This window comes from Chelonoidis abingdonii, chromosome 12, assembly GCF_003597395.2.
Source record: "Chelonoidis abingdonii isolate Lonesome George chromosome 12, CheloAbing_2.0, whole genome shotgun sequence".
Classification (NCBI taxonomy): domain Eukaryota; kingdom Metazoa; phylum Chordata; order Testudines; family Testudinidae; genus Chelonoidis; species Chelonoidis abingdonii.
The window spans coordinates 800,931-824,879 of NC_133780.1; the positions used below are offsets into that span (position 1 = coordinate 800,931).

Sequence of the window (23,949 nt, forward strand, 5' to 3'; positions counted from 1 at the left end):
AGTGTGGGGAAGCAGAGGAGGGGGACCCATGGGGGGGTTGGTGTGAATTTGTGGGAGGGGACAGAGGGACTCACAGGGAGGGGGCTGGGGGGTCAGTGTGGGGAAGCAGAGAAGGGGGACCCGTGGGGGGAGTCAGTGTGAATTGAGGGGGAGGGGACAGAGGATCTCACAGGAGGGTGGGACTGAGGGATCAGTGTGGGGGGAGTGGAGGAGGGGGACCCATGGGGGGGTTGGTGTGAATTCGTGGGAGGGGACAGAGGGATTCACAGGAGAATGGGGGCTGGGGGCTCGGTGTGGGGGAGGCCCACAGGGTAGGGTTAACGTCACGGTGTTGGGTTCCCGTGGGGGGAGGGTGGTATGAATGGGGTGAGGGGATAGACGTAATTGGGGGTGAGTGTTGGCGGGATATCAGTGTGAACAAGGGCCCCGAGGGGCTGCAGAGGGGGAGAAGCTGGTGTGAATGGGGGAGGGGATGGAGGGACCATGGGGGTCAGTGTGAACGTGGGGGGCAGAGGGACTTGGGGGCTGCAGGGTGGCGGTGTTCATGTGAAAAAAAGTGTTTGACACCCTCCAAAGTGTGAATCTCTTGCTGTGCCCTCCCAAAACACCTGGGGCGTCTGCTCCCAGCCCCACTTCCAGCTGCCTCTGCCCCCCAGTCTGGGTGTGGTCATCCCAGGCAGAGCCGCACAGGTGTGAAGGCCAGAAGGTCCCATTGCACCCGGCTGTCCCGGCCTGGCCCCATGGCGGGGGGCAGTGGGGCAGGGGGCTGTGGGGCGGGTGCTGTGGGGAACCCTCTGGCTGTTCTGGTGCCAGAGCAGCCCCTGCTGGGCCAAAGCTGTAACTGCAGCGCCTCCACGTGGGAGCGGTGGCAGAAAATCCCCCAGGAGCGGTGTGTGCAATGGGGGGCTGGGGCTGGGGGGACAGTGCAGGGTGGGGGGGAGAACAGGCTGTTCCTGCCGGACCCTTGACCTCACTTGCTGCCATCTGGAGAGAGGGAGGGGACCCAAAGTGAGTGGTGGGGGGAGGGATCCCAGGAGTGAGCTCCACCCCCCATCTCCAGCCCAGCCGCACTCACCCCCGCCTCCCCCTCTGCTGCTGGCTCAGACGGGGGTTTGGCTGGGGCAGTGTTGGGGGTGGGAGGTGCCCGGCGAGGGAGCTGGTGTGTGTCCCTGGACAGGAACCCAGGCAAGTGTTGGGGCAGGAGCAGGGTCCCACCCCCCTCCCTGGGTGCCCAACTCAGAGCGGAGGGGAGCAGGAGTTCGGCTTAATACACAAACACTCCCATGGGATGTGGGTCTTTCTGGCCATTTCGCCCTCTCGGGGTTGGTGACGCTGCAGCCTCCTACTTACCCCTGGTTCCCCTGCCCCTCGTTATTCCTCCCAGATTCCCTCCTACCCCCTCCCACAGCCCTCTTCCCCCCCCCCCAATTTTCCTCCTACCCTCTCCCACATCTTCCTGCTCCCCCTCCGGCTCCTGGGTAGGGGGCTGCCCTCTGAGTCTCCCAAACTCGCCCCCAGCACTAGGGGCAGCAGGGTCCCCGTCGATGTCTCCCACACACAGATCTACCCCCACAATTAGCACTGGAGCGGCACCAGGGGGCCAGTGAGCAAGACTGAGCGTGGGGAAGGCGATAATCCCGGGTGCTGAACGAGGGCAGACCCAGCCGTGACACACGGTGCAGGCAGCTCCCACCCCCGAGGCAGCTCCTGTTGTTTGCACCCAGACGCCCTGGAGCTCAGACTCTGGTCCTGCAGCACCTGCCCCACAGGGTGCTCTTGGCCCCGGTGCCAGCCTCCTGCCCAAGGAGGGGGAGGGCAGGATGTAGGGGGTGTCCCTGCCAGCTTGCTAGGCAGAAGGGGCCATGCAGGGAGAGAGTCCCCAGCATGTGTCTGCTCATCCCCCTAGCAATCAGGGCCGGGGGTGGGGGGAAAGAGGGCAGCTCTCCTCTCTGCCCCCACTCCCCCCCAGCAGTCAGGGCTGCAGGGGTGGCCTTCACTGCCTGCTGCTGATATATGGAGGGGGCTCTGCTCTCTCCTGCCACCCATCGCTCCTCCTGCCCCCCATTCTTAAGTCCCATGCCCCTCGCTAAGGGAGTGCTGGGGGTCACTGTCTCCCCACTCACAGCCCCCCATCCTGGGAACAGCTGCCAGCACTGAGCTTTAAGATCCACACCCCGGGGTGTCGTGGCCCTGCTGCCTCCCCCTGCGCTGCCTCCTCTCCCCCCACCCAGGGCAGAGCCCCATGGGGCCTTGGGTGATGCCTCCTGGCCAGGGGAGCCCCAGGAAGGGGCATGGGCTAAAGCAGGGTCAGTGGGGGGCAGAGGTGGGTGTGTAATTGGGATGGACCCTGCAGGGAGATGGCTCCTGGAGGCTGGGAGGGGAGGCTGGAGATCAGTGTTCCCAGCCCCGAGCGTTCAGACGTCTTGCGTCAGGCCCAGACCCCTCGTGAGATCAGCTTCAGTAGCGTGGGATTTTACACCACAATTTCCTTCCGTCTGCGCGTTCCCGGCTCCGTCCCCAGGGGCTGCCCCCGCTGTAGCTCCCAGGCAGAGCCGGAGCTGCCAGTCGCTGCCCGGAGGAGCCGCCAGGTTCCCGCTCTGCCCCCAGCGCTGCAGGAAGGTCCCCAGGGTGCTGCTGCAGAGGTGGACAGAGTTTGCGTTTCTAGCTGTATCTGGGCCCCACCCACGTGGGGGAGCTACAGGCTTGGTCCCTCCAAGACCCCATCGGTCACACACACACGCTGGCTCACCCTCGTGGAGAGCAGCGTGGGGGAGAAGAGGGATGGAGCTGCCTGACACATACCCCCTCGGGCCCCTGGCTGGGGGTCTCTGCGTGTTCTGTGCCAGCCGCCCAGCATGTCCCAGCAGAGCTGGCCGGGCAGGAACCATCCTGGAGCCCCTGTCCTGAGCCTGGGCAGCAAAGCCGCAGGCTGGGCACTTCGTCCCCTCGCCCCCAGCAGACGTGTTCCCAGGGCCTTTCCTCCCCTGCTGGAGCCCAATCCCTGGGGGAGATTTCCGGTCCCTTCCAGGCCCTGTCCAGCACAGGGGTCGGAGGAAGGTCAAACTCTGGGATTTCCCATCATGGACCCAGATCTGCCGTAGTGACCTTTCCCCGGGATGGCCTGCGCTGTTCAGACTCGATCAGAGCCTCCTGCTCTGGGGACACAGACCAGGGACTCAGTGCTGGGCACACAGTCGGGTCAGGCCCAGGGAACAGGACCCTCCCCTCTGTTAGGGCATCCTCTGAGCCCTACCGGCGAGAGACATACCTGTCACCCTCAGACTGCGCTGGGCGCCATCCACGGGGCCGGGGGAACAGTCCACATGGCTGTCAGCCTCCTCCTCCTCCCCAAGGCCACAGAAAAGCAGAACAGCTCCAGGGAGCTAGACCCCGGCACAGGATCCGGCAGCTCAGTCCGGTTCAGAGTCTACTGCTGCCGATTCTCCAGGGAGGACGACGCTGAGGGAAGGAAGCAGGAATCCAGGTCTGGGGGGCTCAGGAGCCCGCAGTGTCCCCGGGAGGAGGGACAGCGCTTGGATTTGGAGCAGGAGCCACGAGAGAGGAGAGCAGGAAACTCCTCCAGGCGGGATTCTTGGAAGCCATGTGGAAGTGGACGGTGTCCAGTTCAGAGCGACCGCCGGAGGGAATGTCTGACCTGTCTCCTCCTCCTCTGTCAGAACAGCAGCGATTCCGCTCAGCAGTGTTATCCCTGCGGTTCCCAAACCCACCTGGTGTATTTCTCAGCGCGGCCTCGACAGACGTGATCCAGGAGGAGCGGGTGCACCCCCAGGAGACGGAGCAGGGGGCTAAGAACCAGCCGGAGCCAGAGTTCATGTCCTCTCCTGGAGCACGGACGCCCCTAGCTCGGGACACGGCAAGGCCTCTGCAGGGAGACTGAAATCCTACGGCCCCTGACCAGGAGGATGGACACCACGCTCTGGAGACACTGCGAGGCAGCCCCTGTGTCCCTCAGAGTCCTGCTGTGTCCCGCGTGCTCTGCCCAGCAGGACTGGCTGGCCTGTGTGAACCTGTACAGCAAATGCTGGGGACTCAGAACGACTTCTCTGGTAGCAGCCGTCCGTTCAGACTCCCCTCTGGATGCCCTGTGGGGCTCAGCAGGATCCAGGGGTGCAGTGCGGTTACCCATCGGCATGTGCAACTGGGTGCTGAAGGCAGTTGGCCAGGCCATAGTGACCTGAACTCCCCTCCCAACACGTGGATGATGCCAGCTGGGAATCGGTGGGAAACGCAACCAGGCGACTCCTCAGACAAAGCAAAGACATCCCTGGCTCCTGCCGAGGCTGCAGAGGGGCTGTAAATCCCGCTCCAAACCCAGGCCAGCTTTCCCAGCGTCCAGACCAGCTGTTCAGCAGGTGAGACAGTCCCGGCCACTGCAGGGAAAGTGTCGACACCCAGAGGTGGCTGATCCGGGGGGACACCCACAAGGCAGCCTTTCGTCCCAGACACCGTGTGACTCGATGCCAGAGCAGACGGGGATGGAGCAGCACACAGGGGTCTGTGCTGTCCAGAGAGCTTGGGTGCTGGTTCTGCCCAGGTTGGCCCCTTCTCCCTCTCCCCTGGCCCCTCAGGAGAGGGGGGGTGCAGGATGCTGTCCCCCATCTCCTGCAGACGGGGGCCATAGGACCAGTTCCAGAGAGGGGACAGGGCCTGTACTCCATCCTGGCCCTGCTCAAGGAGAAATCAGGGCAATAGGACCGTGCTCGGTCTGGAACATCTCTGGAAGAGCCCCAGGCAGCCCTGATTAAAGACAGACATTGAAGTCCCACCCTGGCGGTGATCCGCAAAGGGCCTGTCTGTGCTCCATGGAGCTGAGAGACGCAGACTTCTCCCCTCTCTTCGTCAGCATCATTGCAGAGCTTGATGTCACCTCTGCATCCCAGTGCGTCCGGTTCAGCTCCTCGCCCACCGACCTTGCCACAGCCCCTGGGTACCTGCCACGGGCTCATTGTCAGGGTCACTACCCTCAGACAGGAAGGGGTCACTTCTGGCCATCCTCAGCGACGCTCCAGCCAGAGGGTGAGTGGCACAAACCACTTCCCAGGCACTCCAGATCCTGGGACCGTGGGTTCATTCTGCGCCGGGAAGAGAGACGCCTGGGCCCCACCCCGCGAAGAGGTCTCCTGGGGGTGGGAATGACCCACAGTCTCTCAGGTTATTGCTCAGGAGAGATGGGACAATTCCCTGCTTTGCTTAGGATGGCCAACAGCCTGCAGGAGGTCTCAGCCTGCCCCGATCTCACTGTTGGGTATGTGCTGTGTGTGGACACACTGCATGAGTGCATACGAGAGCGCCAGTCGTTTCTGCTGTCCCTGCTTGCTCACACCTTGGTGCGTCCGACCAGGAGAGTCTGGTTTCCCCAGAGCCTCAGCACCTCTCGGATGGGGCTCAGCACCTGTCATTTCCTGTAGCCGGGCTGGACAGGAGAGCGCTACGGGCAGTGCCAGCCTGGGGGACCGGGCGCTTGCATGAAGTGAGCTCAGTACGGAGCAGGGGAAGGAACCTGTCATGAACTGGGTGCAGTGCAGGGTGATTGGCTGCAGGCTCTGGCCCTGTCCCTGTCCCCAGGGCTGAGCAGCTCCCTCCTCCTGCTCTGAACTGACACCAGTGCAGTGCCTTGCGTCAGAGAACGAGGTCATCACACCAGCAGGAGGAAGCCAATTCTCTGATGTCCTGTGTAAAGCAAAGCCCCCAGTGCAGCTGAACTCGGCGTGGTCGAGGAATGAGACCTGGTGGGCGACGCAGGGGAGAGCTGGCTCAGGCACCGGGGATCCTGCGCCCAGACATGATACTGTTCCCAGTGAGGGAATTTCCAGTCTCACTGAGAGACCCGTTTGTCTCTCACCCGTGCTGCAGGGGCCCCTCCTTTCCCGGCTGGAAGGGATCCCACTGGCATCCAGGAAACCTTGCACCAGGTCTGTCCAGTCTAGAGCCGGGGTCAGTTCAAGCCGTGTTGCAGGAGACGGAGCTTCTCTGCTTCTTCGCTGGCTCTAATGCAGGTCTTGGAATTCCTGCAGGAGAGTCAGACCCAGGGCTTGGCAGTCTCAATGCCACGTCGAGTGGCTGCTTTCCCTGGGCAGGCAGAGGGTCTCTTGTAGGCTGGGATATCCAGCGTTTGCTCCCAGCTGCATCCCTGCTTCATCCTCCTCCCAGTCAGGGCTCGCGGCACCACTTCTCTTCGCCGGTGCCCAAGGACAGGCACCGCGGACACCAAGACACTAGCTGCTCCCCGGTACTGAAAGGGGACAGGCCAGGAGACCGGGACAGTGCGAGACCCACGCCCAGGCACTCTCCCTCGCCGGCACCGCTGCAGCTGCCACTAAAGACACCCACGCGGGTCCCGCGTACCTCACCACGGGATGCACCACCCTCTTGCTGTCAGCGTACCAGACACTTTACGGTACCATCCACCCCAGGGGCGTACACGGCAGCTAGGGACCTGCTTACACTGCCGGTACCATGGTCCCTGGACGTCCAGGACTTGGCATCGCCGGCACCATCTGGTGGCCAAGAGACCTCACCTCTCCAGGGGAAACCCCTCGGGTCACTTTGCCCAGGGTGTCCCCATGGCACCGACACCGGGAGGGTCGGCACTGCCACGGTCTCCTCACTTCACATCATCAGCACCATCCACACTGTTCTTCATGGCCATCTCACACAACAGGGATATCTAGTGCGATGGGGCCCCGAACACTGGGACCAGGGGGGCTGACACCCATGCAGGACCCTTTCTGGAACCCACAGGGGTTTCCCCCGGCTCAGGGCACCGGCTCCAGGCGCTCTGACTCAGTGGCCTCAGAGAGCAGAGCCCCTCCGGTACCGCACCGAGAGACACCAGACCCGAATCCCAGTGCCCATCCCAGTACCGAGCAACTGAAGCAGGTTCCCCACTCGGGGGAGAGAGCAGAGACCTTAACGGCTTTACCCACCTCCTCCTCTTCCCCAGACGAGGTGCTGGTGGCCCCAGAGGTAGCCCCACCCCAGGGTGAGCACAAAGCCCACCAGGAGTTATCGAAGCAAGTGGCTCAAAACTGGTGTCCAGGCAGAGGTGGTGAAAGAGTCACTCAGGCCTTCCTGGCTAGCTGTGTGGCAGCAGGCCCCTCATCGCTCTTCCCCTACGTGAGGCGATCCCGGAGCCCACTGAGGCTCTGGCAGAACCCAGCCTTCCTCCCTCCTAAGCGAACGGAGCGGGAATATTTTGTACCTGCCAAGGGCTGAGAATTTTTATTCTCTCTCTCTCACAATCACACGTCTCTAGTGGTGGCAGCTGCTGATGAAAGGGACCATCAAGTTCAAACGGGGCCCACAGGAAATGCAAAGGATCCCCAAAGTTGGCCTTGTTCTGGAGGAAACCCCCTCGCCAGGGGGTTGCAGCTCCACATGTCGACCCAGCAGGCCTGGCTGGGTTCCTGTGATTTTTGCAGGTGGGAAGCGATGCAGAAATGGCAGGACCTGCTCCCCTAGGGCGCCCGGTCGGAGTTCCCTGCCCTTGTGCAGGAAGGGAGAGCAGTGGCCTGGGCCTCCCTGCAGACAGCCCTGGATGTCATGGGTTCTGCGGCCAGGTCAGTGGCCACGGTTGTCACCACACGCAGGAGCTCGTTGTCACAATCTCCGGGATTTCCACAGGGCATGCAGCAGGTGACCCAGGACCTCCCATTCAAAGGTTCCTCGCTCTGTTCAGAGCAGACACCAGGCTGCGTAGCCTTACAGAGGCTCTAGGGCAGCGCTGAAATCCCTGGGCCTGCACTCGCCTCCATGAGCTAGAAGGCCCTATAGGCCCCAGCAATACAGGCCATGCTGTTCTCCACCGCCCAGACGCCACCAGTGGAGGAGACAGAACAAGGGATTTGCGCACAGGCCCCTTCCACCCTCCTCCTCCATGGGGCCATCCCAGTCGGCTCCTCGCCATTTCAGCACCTCAAAGCCCTCGTTTTGACAAGGTGCTTGAGGAAGACATACCAGTCCCTCCACACCGGGATCCAGTCACCCCAGTATCTTCCAACCGTCCTATTCCTCAGTGCCTGGGAACACGTTTACCTCGGAGCGCTGGGTCCTAAACACAGTGGAATCTGGGTGTAGCCTCCAAATTTTGTCTACTCCTTCTTCCCACCCGCTGTCCCTGTCCCTCTTCAGGGACCCTTCTCACATGCATCGGTTGGAGCAGGAGATACAATCCTCCTTTGAATGGGAGCCGTAGGAGAGGTTCCGCACCCGCTAAGGGAGAAGTGTCTCTATTCCCGTTACTTCCTCATCTCCGAAGCCAGGGGAGGTCTCAGACCAATCCTAGACCTGCCTCGGCTCAACCACCGTCTCAGAAAGTGGAAGTTCTGCATGGTCTCCTTAGCCTCCATCATCCTGTGGCTGGATCCAGGGGACTGGTCTGCCGCCCTCGACTTGAAAGGTCCATACTTCCACATATTAATTTTCCAGAGCCACAGAAGGTGTCTAAGATTTGTGGTAAACCAGACCCATTAGCAATTCGCAACCCTGCCATTTGGTGTGTCGACCGCCCCGGCAGCCTTCATCCAGTGTGTGGCAGTAGTAGGGGCCTTTCTGAGTTTTTTCATATCTCAATGATTGGCTGATCAGGTTGGTCCCGAGCTCAGGTGAAGCCCAACATCGACCTCATACAATCCACCTTCCAGGTTTTGGGTCTGATAAATGTACAGAAGTTGACACTTTTTCCTGTGCAAAGAATAGAGTTCACTGAGGCAGTTCTCGACTCGGTGGAGGTGAAGGCCCTTCTGGAGCACCGCTTCTGTACAATCTGGGCCCCGATAAGCCCCCTGCAAACACACTCGTCATGACTCCTCGGCCACATGGCATCAGGCATGTACATGGTTTGACACGTCAGGCTGAGACTCGGACCTCTCCAGCCTGGCTGGCTGTGGTATACTCCCTTTCCAGACATCATCTAGGCACATTTCTCACCGTACCAGCTTGAGGCCTGGAGAGGGTATTTCCCTCAGATGAAGGAACTGATCCCCCCTGAGACCTGAACCTTGTCCTAACAAACCCGACAGGCCCAGCCTTGGAGCCGCTAGCACCATGCTTACTGCTGCACCCCTGTGGGAGGGTCGCCTTTCTGGTGCCCGTCATGTCAGCCAGACGAGTGTCAGATCCGAGCCATCACCGTGGAGCCCCCGGACACGATCTCCTTTAAAGACAGAGTCCAGCTCCGCCCACATCCAAAGTTCCTCCCAAAAGTGGGCTCCCCAGTTCCACGCGAACCAGCTGATTTTTCTTCCAGTCCTTTATTCTGAGCCGCACGCAGACCGGGCAGGACAAGGCCTGCACTCGCTGGAGGTCAGACGGGCGCTGGCAGGTTACATTCAGGGACTAAACCCTTCCTGTAAATCCCCGCACCTTTTCACAGCACTAGCGGGAAGAACAAGGGGGCTCCCCATCTCTGCTCTGAGGATTTCATCTTGGGTTACATCGCGGGTCCAGGTGTTTTCTGACCTCACGGAGATTCCCCATGTGCCGAAGGTCACTGTTCACGTCACAAGGTCTCAGTTCTCTTCAGTGGCCTTTCTAGCGCAAGTCCCTACTCAGGATATCTGCAGCGCTGCGACCTGCTCGTTGGCACACGCGTTCCCAGTGCGCTGGGCCGTCACTCAGCAGGCCAGGGACGATGCATGCTCTGGCCGTGCTGTGCTGCAGTGTAGCCTGATTTGGGGTGTGTTAGTAGTGTTGATTTAATTTATCCTCTTGATTTAATTGTATTTAATTATTTTTAATTAATAAATTTTAATAATAATTATTATGGATATTAATTAGTATGGATTTTGGCTCACCAGTTTGTTTGATCAGAAGTTAAAGTTCGTCCTGAATCAGGCCTCACAGAGTTTATAAAAAGAACTTCGGGGGTATGACAGGAAGCTTATACTGAGGCAGATATAGTTATAAAGACCTTTTATTGAAATCAATGAAATAGTAAGCAAATGGTAAAACAGTTAGAATTACTGTTATTTGAGAGATACAGATGACAATACAATATTATAAGCTGCAAATTGGTTAATACTCGCGCTCTGTTTTAATAGCCTGGTGTTGGAAGATGCGGACCACGCCTGTGGCAATTTCTGTTTTCACACCTCTGGCAGAGGAAGCTAAATGCAGGGCTGTTAACGCTGTTTGGTCTCTAACTTAACCCTGTGTGCCTTAACCGAAATAAAACATAAGGGAAATTAAATCCCTTTGCACTTACAGTTGGAAAGAAATAAAATACGACCTATTAATATTAATAGCCGTCGTAGATGGGTCGCATCGATATGTTGTTGAAGGTGGAGGTAATAAAGAGTAGATAGGAGCAGATAGGTGGGCAGATTGTCTGCCTAATGGCGAGCTGCCTCGCCTTTTTATAGGGCATTAGTCAGAAATCCTTCCTCATGCCCGAATTTAATCCTTCCCCCACGGAAATGTTAGGGTGCACTTACCCCATAGGCCAGTATGTCTGTCCGTATGAATGACAGGTATGTACGCATTTGTGGTGTGCTTGCTAGATTTGGGAGAAAAATCCCGCTTTTCCACCCTTTACTGTTATTGGTTCGGGCAAAGGTCTCCAGACATCTGCGTGGGTGTTTTGTCTAATTTTACTGATTTCTGGGTAAACGTCCCAAAATGTGTGAACTTCGCATTAGCTTAACATACAGGGGGCTTTTTTTGACCTGTAGGTCTCTTGCGTTACAGCCAAACTTATTCTTAATATAAACCTGTAAGCCTATTACATCAAATATTCAAATTTATAAGAGAGATATATAGTTATACAGACCAGCAGATTAATCCGTAGGGCTACAGCAGTCAGCTTGTCCTTGAACTCCGGGCCCCCCTCCGGCTTGTGAGTCACCGACATCGGCAGGGAGACGAGCAAGCGCTCGAGGAAGGAATGACGGTTACTGACCTTTCTGTGACTGTTGTTCGAGATGAGACACTCACCCCCCAGCCCCGCTCTTGGAGTGGTTGGTAAGAAGGGACTGAGGGGTGCAGGCTCGGCAGGGCCCCTTATACCCGCACTATGAGCGCATGGCACCGGGGGCACCAGAGCCGATCCGACAGGTAGCAGTAGGGGAAATATTCCAGCAGCAATGCTTGGGGAGCTTGCACCCCTACATGGGAATGGACGTGTGCAACACATCTCGACGGACAACAGTTACAGAAAAGTTAGTAGCCATTTTCCCCCAGTGATCGGGGTTGTTCAGACAGAGACTCAGCTTTTATCCCAGAGATGACCCCTGTTTGTCCAGGGGCCCAAGGAATGGCATCCCCCCTCCTTTTGTCCAGCACCTTCTCACGGAGGGAGGAGCTCTGGGAACTCTGGGTGTTCATGGAGCCCGCGAGATCCACATCCGCCGCACGGGGTTTGTGCATGGCCACGGCTCGGTTTGTTCTCTGCCATCCCACAGCTAGAGGACAAACAGCATCAAAATCTGCCATGCCAGGATGGCTGAGATGGTGCAGCCCTCAGCCTACAAATCAGAACCGCCCCAGCACCCTGCCTCCACCCCACTCGCTGAGAGTGGCAGCAACAGCCTGCAGGGCTGCAGGATTCGTACTACCCTGTGTGGTGAGATCTGCCTGGCCCGGTTCAGACCTTCCCACACTGTCATGGCTGTACATGCCGGCACCAGCCCACGCTGCTGTCAGTGGGAGAGGGCCCAGTGCTGGGTCTGCCGGTAGCAGAGAAGGAGCTGAGCACCCCGGCTGTCATTCTGTCAGACCCACCCCTCATGGCTCCCTGTTGTGGGAATCCTCTGGAGTACAGATCTCTGCCCATGTGGCAGGGAGAGAAAAGGAAAATATGTCCTGGCAGACTGACCATTTCCTTTCTCCAAGTCACAAGGTCCATGACCAACTCCCCTCTTTGGAGCATTTCTCTGACTGAGTTGATAAAAAGCCTGGTGGGTCCATTCCCCAGTTCCTCTGCAGCAGGAATTCACCATTTATTTCTGTAACACCTAGAGGCTCATTCCCAACTCTCTGCCCACAGGGATGTGTGTCCTGGGCCATGTGGGGAGCTGTCTCTGCAGGCAGGCTCTGCGGGTAGCTGGCCAGGCCCTCCCCAAGCAGTGCCTGGCAGGTCTGGTCTGCCCGTGCATCTGCAGCAGGCCTGGGGTGGGGGACAGAGCTATGGCCCCAATAACCCCAAGAGAAAACGTCAGGATCAGTTTCCTAATATGGGGATAGTTTGTTTTGCCTTTTCGTGGCTGAGGCGTTTGGGGGACTCCCCTGACCCCAGGGCGTCTGAGGGCATGTGGGGGTCAGACTGACCAGGAATGCACATGCAGCCCCAGGGCTCCTGTAGCCCTGAACTAGCCCAGAGTTGGGTGTTTCTGGCCCCACTGCAGGGCTGGGGCTGTTGGATGGGGGCTGAGCTTCCCTCTTCTCCCCAAACAGAGTGTCCTCATCCATTAATTCTGTGCCCCCTAGCCCACATCCCCTGGCCTCTCCGTGTCCTGTCTGCACTGAGCTTCCCATGCTCTCAGCTGCCTGCGTGTCCCGGCCGTGGCACGCTCAGCCAGCCACAGCTCAGGCTGTTCCCTGACAGGGCAGGAGGCTCCACTCCCAACTTGGTGGGGGTGGGGTGACCGAGGGTGGCAGCATCTTGAGGGGGCTGGGTTGGGGGGACTGAGGGGGCTGGTGCAGAAGGAGTTGGGGTGGGGGCAGAGAAGGTGCAGAGGGGCTGAGACTGGGTGGGACAGAGCAGGCAGGAGATGGAGGGAGCCGGGGTGAGTGCTGGGTTCAGATGGGATTTGGGTGGGATTTCAATTTGGACTGAAGTGGAAATGCGTTGTGATTTGGATGAAAGCCCATCTGGACTCAGGTCATGGTGTGTTAAATCCCTGGTCAGAGAGCTGCTTCCAGGACATCCCAGAGCTCGTCCCTCACATTCTTGGCTTGTCGTCACAGCCCCAGTAATTGGCCAGCCAGCCCATGTCCAGGAAGAAGGAAGGTGGCTTCGTCCTCCTGCTGAAAATCTTCTTCCTGACAACATGGATATGACAAAGCTGAGTAACTGATCTGAGGAGCTCTGCCGTGCAGCCAGAACCTTTACTTAGTTTTCCCGCTACATGTACCACACAGATACACTCCTGGCCCCTCCGTTCCTCAGTTTCCCCACTTGTAAAATGGGGATAACAATACTGCCCTCCTGTAAGGCACTTTGATATCTGCCAAGGGAAGTGCTAGATATGAGGTAGATATGGTTATTGTTAACTAGTCGAGCTTACTCCCACTGGCTAGGGAAGGGAGGGGTTGCCTGGGTAGCACTCAGACGTGACATTGACGGAGGAACTGCTGGGAGCAAGACCGATTCAACAGATTAGATTATGGTGAAATGGAAAGGAATCCCGCTGACTGCCCCATGGGGGAAAAGGCAGCCACTGCACCAGCCAGAACCGACCCAGTGAGACAGTGCCAGTGCCTGGCTTCCTGCAGCTTGAACTGGCTGTGGGCGCAGACGGCTCCTGTGTACTGGGGAGGCTCTGACAGGCTGGGGCTGTAGGGGTAATGCCTGCACCTCAGGCTTAATTGGAAGTTGTCAGGCCTGGTCAGTGGCTGCTTTACTCCCCCCTCATATGACATAGGGCCCGAGCCTGCAACCCTTCCTCTCGTGGTGCGACGCTGACTCATGGGAGAGGTCTCCTAGATTCCAGTGGCACTGCCCCCAGGAGTGACAGCCCTGCTGCTGGAGGACTGAGTGACCACCCTTCTGTACATCTAGGAATCAATGGTCTCAGTCACTGGGAGAGAGGATATTTCTGGGTGCTTAAACACCTTGGGCTGGACTTGCCCATGTGTAACAGAGGGTTGAATGTGGGCCACCTTTCCCCTCTTTCAGGGACATTGTTTAACCTGTGTAGGTGCTTCTGCACATCTGTGGACCTGAGTCACCTGCTGCTTAGCCTGCCTCTCCCTGGTGTTGTGTACATGAGCACCTCTCCCTGGCCCCGTGCACGTGTTTCACAATCTACAGGGATGGTGGTGTTGTCCTCACCTGGCTTGCTCACTGAAGGAGATAGGGGCACTACCAGGGGGAGCATTCAAGACTTTTTGAGATCCCGAGTACAAGATGTCAATACCTGTGTTAAATGGAAAAGTAGTGTTAGAAACCCAGCCATTTAAGATTGATTGTGGAAGAAAGGCAGTGACACCATCCTTCCAGTCCTGACTAGCAACTAGCTTTCCATTAGGAGCCCAGTTCTGCACTCAGGGCTGGATTAACTCTCCTGTGGGCCTGGGGCTATTAGATTTTGTGGGGCCCCTGTATACAGGCCTCTATCCTAATTTAAAAGAAAAGGATCACAATTATGGCATCGAAGCTATTAACTCTATACTAAACTTGCCTTTTCATTAACATAAAGCCGTTCCGTATTTACATTTCAGTCTTAAAACATGTAGAATATAGTTAAGTTAATTCAAAATAGCCTACTTCTCACCTTAGAACAGTTGTTATATTAGTTTCTTTCTGGTCTTCAGGGCTGAGAAATCCTCGATGATGTAACTGAAATCCAGTTGACGAAGCAAGTCATACTCTATTGACATTAGAGTCAAATTATTCAGTCTCATCTGATCCATTCTTGACCTCAGCTTGTTTTTTATTAGCGCCAGTTTTAAAAATGATTGTTCTCCTCCAGTGTTAGTTACCGGCAGTGTCAAAAAAATCCATAAGGCAATATCTACATTGAGAAACACAGACTGTGGACTCCATTGTCTTAAAACGAGAAGTAGTGTCTTTGCTATTTTGTTTTCCTCGTGTTTTGTGAACTCCCTAAATTGAACCAGTTAATTTGCAAAATCCTCTTGTAAATTGGTACTATATTTGTTTTGTAGTTTAACAGCTGAATCATGTAGTGCTGATGCAGAAGGTAGATGAAGATAGTTCATACCTCTGAAGTTGCCGCATACCCCTTTGTATGCCTCTTACCTGCAATGCAGCTGTGCAACAGATTTATCAATAATAACATTGAAAAGCTCCACGCAAGATTTCTCTAGGCCTGACAGCTTACAGTCCAGCTCCCCAGTTTTGTCCTGTTGTTTTTTATACTTCAGTTCACAGTGCTTTTCCGATTTATACTGTTGAAAAACTCAAGGTGTCATTTGTTTAGTGGTAGTTTCAAAGCTGTCAAACTGAACTCGTAGACCAGCCACAAAATCCTTTAAAGAGCCCACCAACTTTATAGCATTAGGCAAGTCAACGTCAACAGCCTGAAGTGCAGTGCTTGTTGCTTGAAATGTGTTCCAGAGGTTGCAAAGAAAAACAATTTGCAGCTTTGTTCATTTTCATGACCCGTGGTCGAGTATCGTTGCATGTATTTGGGTTCCAATTTGGATTGTCTGCTAGTTTTCGGAGAGATTCCTGAATATTTTCATAATTCAGCTGTAGTGCTTTTGTAGCCTGGGCATGTGCTGACCACCTTGTATCTGAAAGAGCTTTCGCTTCTCGATTCGCTTATTGTCATTTGGCTCTAATCTTGCAGTAACAATTTGCCAGTGAGTGGTTGATTTCAAGCAGAAATTTAAAAGTGATGGAACAAAACAAAGTATTTGCCTCCAAGAAGCAGTTTATGCTCAAAATCCCAACTAAATTGATAGTAAAAAGAACAGGAGTACTTGTGGCACCTTAGAGACTAACACATTTATTTGAGCATAAGCTTAAATTGAGAGTATGAGCTGCGCAAGGTACCCATTCTACTAAAGGGTTTATCTCCTGAATTTGTGATTGCAGACCTTTGTATGCCCCTGACATGTTACTAGCATTGTCATAACACTGACATCTCAATTTGTTATGTCAATGTCCATCTTCTGCAAAACTGTCAAAACTGACTTGTTACTGCGAGAAATTTAAGAAAATGCTCTTGAATCTGCCCCTCTTGCAACACACAGCGGACAATGAACATAAGTTGATCTACGTGGGATATGTCAGGAGTGGAATCTACAATAATTGAAAAGTTCTTTGCAATCAGCAACTGACTGTTTATTTCTGAAAGCACCCTTTGTCCCATTAAAGTTATAAATTCCTCACAAATCGTATAAGAAAGGTATGAAGGCCTTCCTTACTAGCATTCCCGTATTTCTTTAATGTTCATAGAATCATAGAATATTAGGGTTGGAAGACACCTCAGGAGGACATCTAGTCCAATCCCCTGTTCAAAGCAGGATCAACACCAACTAAATCATCCCAGCCAGGGCTTTGTCAAGCCGGGCCTTAANTGCTGGGTGGGGTCGGTGTGAGCAGGGAGACACTGGGAACATCGGGCACGTGTGGGGCAGGGGCGCTGCTGGGTGGGGTCGGTGTGAGCAGGGAGGGGCAGAGGGACCCTGTGCGTCGCTCCAGCCAGAGCAGGGTCAAGTGGGGGCCCTGCCCAGCAGCGCCTCCTTTGATGGTCCTGCTGGTCCCTGATTGGCTGCTCCCCGCAGCCTCTCTAGGCAGCTTGGAGGACTCCCCTCTACTGCTCCTTTCCTGGGGCAGGGGGTGGGGGGCCCCCAGCAGGGGGTCTCGGGGCTGGGCCCCGTCACAGGGCCTGGGGGGTGGGAGAATCTCGCTGCTCCCTGGGGCTCTGCCTTGACCCAGCCTGGGCCCCGGCTCGGTGTGTTTCAGGGTTTCACACTGTCCAGATGAAGTACGGCTGTGAGCTCCGGGGTGACGGCTCCAAAGGGGGGGTTTTCCAGTTTGCCTACGACGGGCGAGACTTCATCAGCCTGGATAAGGACAAGGAGACCTGGGTGGCGGCAGATGACGGGGCTCAGATCACCAAGCGGAAATGGGATGCTGACAGGAGCTACACTCAGACATACAAAGCCTACCTGGAGGAGACCTGCATCGAGTGGCTGGGGAAGTACGTGCAGTACGGGAAGGAGACGCTGCAGAGGAGAGGTGAGGGGGCACGTCAGACCCCGGGGTCAGCGAACGGGGTGTATCCTCACGGCAGAGATCGCTCCCCCACCTCCATCACGCTGAGCGTTGTCCCTGGCAGGACGTTTCTGTCCCCACCCATCGGGCGAGGCCCCAGCGTTGCTGCAGGAGCCGCCGTGGTCTCCCTGTCCCGTCCCGCCCTGTTCAGCGCCGCCCCCCAGCCGAGCAGAGCCCCTCGGGGTGCCTGTGCTGTGGCCGTGGGCCGCGTGTATCAGAATCAGACGTGAGAGCGCGGCTGAACCAGCTCCCGTCCCTCTGGCCAGGCCCTTCGGCTGATGCAGCCCCAGGGGATCAGCTCAGGGAGTTCCCTCTAACTCCATCTCTCCTTCCCCCCAGAGCAACCGCGGGTGCAAGTGAGCGACCGGCCGAGCCGGGACGGGCTCACCACCCTCTCTTGCCGGGTCCACGGTTTCTACCCGCGGACCGCGGTCGTTGTGTGGCTGAAGAAGGGGGTGCCCATGCAGCAGGAGACAATCCAGTGGGGGGTCGTTCCCAGCGGGGATGGGACCTACCAGACCAGGGCCACCATCGAGATCGACCCCAGCAGTGAGACCGATTATACCTGCTGCGTGGAGCACGCTAGCCTGGCGCAGGATCTGAGAGTTCCCTGGGGTAAGGGGTGTGTGGTCCTGGGATGGGGAAAGGGGGTTGAGGGGGGGTATGAGGCTCCAGTGGAGGGTGGAGTGACTGACCCATGTAACAGGGGAAGAGGGTTTGTGGTTCCCCTGCTCACTGACCCATTCCCGTTTCAGTGCCTAAGTCCAATGTGATGCTGATCGTGGGTGTCGTCATTGGGGTTCTCGTGCTGGTCGCTGCCGTCGCTGGAGCCGTTGTCTTCCTCAGTAAGTGCCGGGTGGGGCACCGACGCACCATTTGTGCCAGGCCATGGTGACGTGCCCATCACCCTAGAGCCTGGGCTGGGATTGCTGACCTGCTCTGGCCTGGCTGGGCCCCTGCACCCCCCACCCCTACAGCCCCCAGCATCAGTGCTGTGCGGCTGCCCCGCTCTGCTGCTGGGCCCAGGGCTGCCCCGTGGGGAACAAAGGGGTCGTTTGCTCTGGGCACCCAGCTGCAGAAGTTGAGTGGTGCTGACCTCGCACACGGGGTCACAGCCCCATACCTGAGTCTGTGCTGTGACCCTGTGCGCCAGGTCGCAGGGCCAAGAGTGGGGAGCCAGACCCAGCCCCCCAGAACAGGAGCCCCCAAGGCAGCATGAATGTGAGGCAGGATTGCTCTCTGCCCCTCGTCATCTGGGTCTCCCCCTGTGTTTTTACACCTTTGGGGGGACCTCAGATTGTGCCCCAGGCCCCCAAAACTCTGTGTGGCCCTGGCTGGGCCAGAGCCACCAGCCTGAAATCCAGGGAGGGAAATGGTTCATATAGAGCCTGTCGTCCTGCCCTGGGGATGGGCCGGGCCCCTGGGTTCTGGGCCATGGGCTCAGAGCGGAGCTGGTTCCTGCCCCGGGAGCAGCCGCACTTACTGCAATCTGCCTTGTCTCTGCAGGGAAGAAGAAAGGCGGCTACAAAGCGGCTCCAGGTAAGTGCTGAGCCTCTCCCCGTCCCTGTCACTGTGTGACCCAGTATGTGCAGCCTGGGGCCAGTCCCAGGAGACCTCCCCTAGCCCCCCACGGCTGGGGAGCTGCAGCAGCGGGACTGGCCAGTGACACTAACGCCCTGGCTGTGCCTGGCTGCTCTGTGTAGGTTGCCCATCACTGTGGTGTCTGGGCACAACAGTAAAACACCAACACCTGAGTCAGTCACTGGGGTGTGTACGTGTATAACCAGTGTGGGGCGGGGAGAACAGGGACCCTGCGTTCCACCAGACACTGACCCCGGCTTCCTTCTCTCCCACAGCTCACGAAGGCTCTGCCAGCTCCGGTAGGTGACGTGCTGCTCTCGCTGAGGCTGCTGGGGAAGGCACAGGACGTGTTAACACACCCCAGGGTCCCTCTGTGGGGTGGGGGGGTCCCTGCTGTTTTGGTGATATGGGGGGTTTGGCTGCATGGGGAGATCAACCGGAAGAGCTGCATTGTTCAGCTACAGCTGCGCTGATCGATTTCCCCTGATTAGGCTGAGTTCAGAGGAACCTAGGGGAGTTACTGCGAGTCAGGGGAGTGTCAGCACCCAACTCCCCTCGGCCACATTGAAATTCCTGCGACAGCCTGTGACGTCAGTAGGGTGGCGCACACCCCTCTTGTGCCAGACCAGCCGTGTGTGTTTCCCGTGGGGCTGGGGTGCGTCTGACCCCTCAGAGCAGCTTTTTGCCCTGGCAGTATCTGGCCTGGGTCTAACCTCTCCCCCTCCTGCTGCAGCCAGGAGCTGGGTTTGGCGCTGTTGGGACAGGACGTGTTGTACTCCAAGCAGGGGGGATGTAGGAGCCTCAGCCCCACTGATTTCAATGGGGTTTGGGCTCCTGAGTCACTAAGGTGCTTCTGAGAGTCCTACCCCCGTAGGTACGAGTCCCCAGTGGGGGGCGGCACAGGGATCTTAGCCCCGGGGAGCAGTGACGAGCCCTGACTCCTGCTGGCTCATCCTGCACCGTCCCTCACACCTGGCGAAGTGCAGCCACTCGGCTGGGGCAGCGTCACCCCCACCCTGCAGCAGGGTAAACACTGACACGAGGGGGCGGGCAGGGGGTCATGGCCAGAGACGCTAACACCCCCCTTCTTCTCCCTCCCAGGAAGCAACCAGGGATCGGACGCCTGCATCAAGGGTAAGTGAGAAGGACATTAACCAGGAGGATTCAGTGAGGGAGAAACCCCTGCCCAGAGTCCCCCAGGCCCTGCCCCTCTGACCAGCCGGCCCCAGGGAACCCCGCCCCGATCTCCCTGCAGTGGGGGAGCTGAGTGCAGGAGCGGGTCTGCATCTCCCTCTGTAGGGACGGGTTCCAGGCCGCAGGGACTCCAGGAGGGGGTCAAGGTGTCCCTGGCTCTAGGGGAAGGTGCTGGGATGCATCATGGATGCTGTGCTGGGCGTTGGGAGCAGTGATCACTGTCGACTTTATGGTCTCCTCCCCCTCGGCGCGGGATGTAGCGCCCAGTCAGAGCTTTACCTCAAGCGCCAGGTACTGAGCCCAGTACCATAACTGGCACTGCTGGGTCTGCTCACCCTGACCCCGGTGCTAACTGTCCATCTCATTTCTGCAGCATAACGGAGCCCGTTGGCCCTGGCTGGGGGGATTCCAGACATGAGGGGAGAGACGGGAGCACATTCAGCTCCTGGGAATGCAACAGCTGATCAGCACCTTCCACACCCTGCTTAAAGCATTTGCCTTGATTGTACCAGAGCTAAACGCCCGCCTGTGAGACAGCAACTGCAGCTTTCACTTTAGAATTGAAACCTCTGTGGCTGCAGACTGCCAGGGATGGTCGGGGACAATTATTGTTTGATTGCTACAGAACTGTCTTGTTTTAAAACTTAAATCTATGAGGATCTTGTTTGTATAGAAAAATAACCAGGGTTGGCTGGACTGAATTGTTAGTGATGGGCTGTACCCAGCACACACTGTTCGGTTTGTTTTGATTGTAGTTTAGTCCCTGTTTTCTGTTTCTGCCCTGATTAAGGTATTAAGATGTTATTCTTTTTGCTGCTGCAGCTTCCTGTGTAATGGGCTAAATCCTGCTGTCAGGGCAGGTCACCCCAGTGTCAGGCCTTGTCTACATTGCGATTTGCACGGGTGCAACTACAGAGGTGTGAGTTTGAAGTGCGCTAGTTAAATCCCTGTGTGGACACTCTTAGTCTGGTGTAAGACAGGGCTTGTTTTGATTTAAACTGATTCCCAAGTGACTTAAGCGACATCAGAAAAAGCCACCTCTTCTCCCAGGATCAGCGTCCCCTAGCTGATCTGGTGCACGTTTGTGTGTAGACAAAGCCTAAGCTGGTGCTGATTCTGCCCCCAAATGGGATGATTTTGTGTGTGACGGATGTAATTTTTTTTTTTGCTTAAGATTTTAAAACCAGTTTTAAATAGTAATGTTCTCTCTCTTGGCAATTTTCAACTGGACACAATAAATGTAGGTTTGGGGTTTTAATCTCTCTCTCCAGCCCGTTTGGAGGATTCTGTCTGTGGTGGGTCAGGGAATGGGGGGTGCATGGCAGTGCTGGGGAGCGCGGGGGCCTGGCAGGAAGGGGCTGGTGCATGTACGTTGGGTTTGGGGGGTCTGACATGTTCGGGGGTGAATAATGGGTGTTGGGTGGGGCTGGGCACCAGCGACACTAATGAGACACAACCGCCCTGCCCCAAGTAACAGGGTGTCTGAGCCAGGCCAGGCTGCCCCTGCTGAACGCTCATCGGATACAAAGCAGAGGTAACGGGACAGGGACTGTGACTCAGGCAGAGTTTCTGAAGTGCCTAAGGGATTTAGGAGCATGCATACCAGGATTCATCCATGGGCCTGGTGCTCCTAAACCCCTTAAGCTTTGGGAAGCTGCCTCACAGGTCTCTTCCTTTAAACTTGGGTTCAAATGAATCCTTGAGCAGCCAGCCCATGAACCCCTCCTCCAGCTGGGGCGGGGAGCAGGTGGAGGGGTGGGGGCTAGAAGGGGGCAGCTAAGCTGGGTCCGCGGCTGGCCGTCCCTTGACCAGGGAGGCTGAGCCAGGCTGAGCTGCAGGAGGCTGTGGCCATCACAGCTGTAGTGCCAGTATGCCCCTTGTGGGGCCACGTAGCCTGGGCACTGCACAGTGTAACCCCGGGCTAGGACGGGTTCAGATCCTAGAATGAGGCTGAAGGGTGCCTGGGGGCTCTGACAGCCCGGCGCAGGGTTACAGGAGTGGTGCCAGCTGGGGCGGGGAGCAGGTGGAGGGGTGGGGAGTGGGGGGGCTAAGCTGGGTCTGGGGCTGGCAGCCCCTTGAATGGGGACTGAGCCAGGCTGAGCTGCAGGAGGCTGTGATCACCACGGCTGTAATGCCAGTATGCCCCGCGTGGGGCCACTGCACACAGTGACCCCTGGGCTAGGATGGGTTCAGATCCTGGAATGGGGCTGGGGGGTGCGCCTGGGGGCTTTGACAGCCCAGCGCAGGGTTAGAGGAGTGGTGCCAGCTGGGGAGAATGCGTCCTTCAGAGAGCAGCACCTCAGCTGGGGCCTTTCCCCTGTGGCTGACAGGGTCCGAGGGGAGGGAGATCAGGGCGCTGATCTGGGGGGTTTCTGCGCCTTTACCAGTCATGTGTGTCAGCCCAGTAAATCGGTGTGTGACGTGCGCTGTGCTCTGCGTTGCTTGGGGGTGTCACACGGACACTCGCCCACAGGGGGATAAACCTTCACCCACTAAGGCCTGAGTCACACGGGGTTTGCACCAGCGTCACTGCTTGTGTTGGGCAGGCAGGGGACATTTTGACGGGAGTGGTTCAGCTGATGCCTTGCCAGGACCGGTTGTGTTGCTAGCAAGGTGCTCACACCGGGCAGGGCATCCCCCACCTGTACAGACCGAGCCGTGTTTTACTGCAGCCACGTGTGGAACGACGCACCATGCTGGTTACACCGGCCCGCCTGCAGCGACCAGCGTGTGTGGACAAGGCCTATGGAGGGGAAGGGAAGGAGGTGGGGCTGGGGGCTGGGCATCTGCTTGGTGCTCCAGGCAACGTGTCTTAGTGAGATACAGACGGAGACGTGGGTTCCCGTTCCGCCTGCTGCCATCCCTACCCCAAGGGCCCAGAACGCACAGGGAGGGAGTGTGTATCTTTACCCTGGGCAAGCAGAATAACCCCTTCCCTCCTGCACCCTCCCCTGGGTGGGTGTCCCTGGGGGGCTGCCACGACCCCCTTCTCCACCCTGCTCAGTGGAACAAATTCGGTTGCTTTTACCCCCTGACTGAAATCGAGAGTGATCCTGGTCTAAGATGACCCAGAGCTGGTGTGAGACCTGCATGAAAACAATGCCAGGAACCCCTCACTCCCAGGTTTATCCCCCCCGTTAAGGCCTGAGTCATGTGGGTTTTACACCAGGGTCACTGGGTTGGGCGGGGGCAGGGTGGGGACATTTTGACGGGGGTAGGTCAGTTGGTGCCTCACCACGACAGGTTGTGTTGCTAGCAAAGTGCTCGCACCGGGCAGGGCATCCCCCAACCTGTACGGGCCGAGCCGCATTTCACTGCAACCGCAGGCGGAATGACGCACTGCGCTGGTTACACCGGCCCAGCTGCAGTGACCATGTGGACAGGGGTGGTGCAGGGGAGGGGAAGGGGCTAATCTCCCCTTGGGAGTCTCGCTCAGAGGGTCAGACACAAGCTCGGGGGGGGGGCCAGGCCCAGTCTGGCACCTGAGAACCATCCACCTGCCCTGGCTGGGGCCCAGTTTAATGGGTGGCAGGTGAGTGGAGGTGGCGGGGGGGCAGAGCAGGAGCCACATTTTCCAGCCCCCAGGCTCGTGCCCCTGAGCTAGGCAAGGGTCTGGTGCAGCTGGGAGGCAGCCCTGACAGTGGGGACTGGGCGTCTGCTTCATCCTCCCCTCAATGTTCCTGCGGCTGGTCAGCACCGGTGCAGCTGCTCTGCTGGGGTGCTTAGCGAAACCGCCTCCTATGCAGACAGGAGAGTGTCTCCCACCAGAGTCGGTGCTCCACCTCCTGGAGAGGCAGGAGCTGTATGGACAGGAGCAGCTCTCCCCGTGACAGTGCTGGCTACACTTGGGGGGAGGAGGTCAGTCGGGGATCACCCTGAACAATGGGCAGCGGCAGGGTCCTGTTCCTTCCAGGCAGCCGACACACCCAGGGATGGAGTTTGTACCTTTACCCTGGGTAAGCAGAACAACCCCTTCTCTCCTGCACCCTTCCATGGGTGTGTCCCCCTGGGGGGCTGCCATGACCCCCTTCCCCACCCTGCTCAGTGGAGCAGATTTGGTTCCATTCACCCTGACTGACAATCCCAGAGCCACAGCTCTGTGGGTGGAAGATGACCCAGAACTGGTGTAGGACCTGCCCAAAAAACATCACCAGCCCCTCAACTGCTGTTACAGAGCAACAAGCCAGTCCCCCAGAGCAAGGCTGGTATGAGAGACAGTTCTACAAACACTGCACCCTGCACCCCAG

The 23,949-nt window shown here is 57.5% G+C and overlaps 1 protein-coding gene across 2 annotated transcripts in view; it reads left to right on the plus strand.

The window, feature by feature from the left end:
* LOC116821665 (class I histocompatibility antigen, F10 alpha chain-like) overlaps positions 1–20,960 on the plus strand; it is a 72,144-nt gene extending 51,184 nt beyond the window's left edge. The window contains exons 2-8 of one of the 2 annotated variants that reach the window (XM_032775026.2): positions 16,616–16,891; positions 17,267–17,542; positions 17,683–17,772; positions 18,434–18,466; positions 18,784–18,807; positions 19,610–19,642; positions 20,076–20,960. In XM_032775026.2, the coding sequence (XP_032630917.2) occupies positions 16,616–16,891; positions 17,267–17,542; positions 17,683–17,772; positions 18,434–18,466; positions 18,784–18,807; positions 19,610–19,642; positions 20,076–20,080 (737 nt within the window). In that variant the 3' untranslated portion in view covers positions 20,081–20,960. Of the gene's footprint in view, positions 1–16,486; positions 16,892–17,266; positions 17,543–17,682; positions 17,773–18,433; positions 18,467–18,783; positions 18,808–19,609; positions 19,643–20,075 lie in introns of both variants that reach the window. The other variant, XM_075071546.1, reaches the window with a different exon arrangement.
* The last annotated feature ends 2,989 nt before the right edge of the window (positions 20,961–23,949 follow it).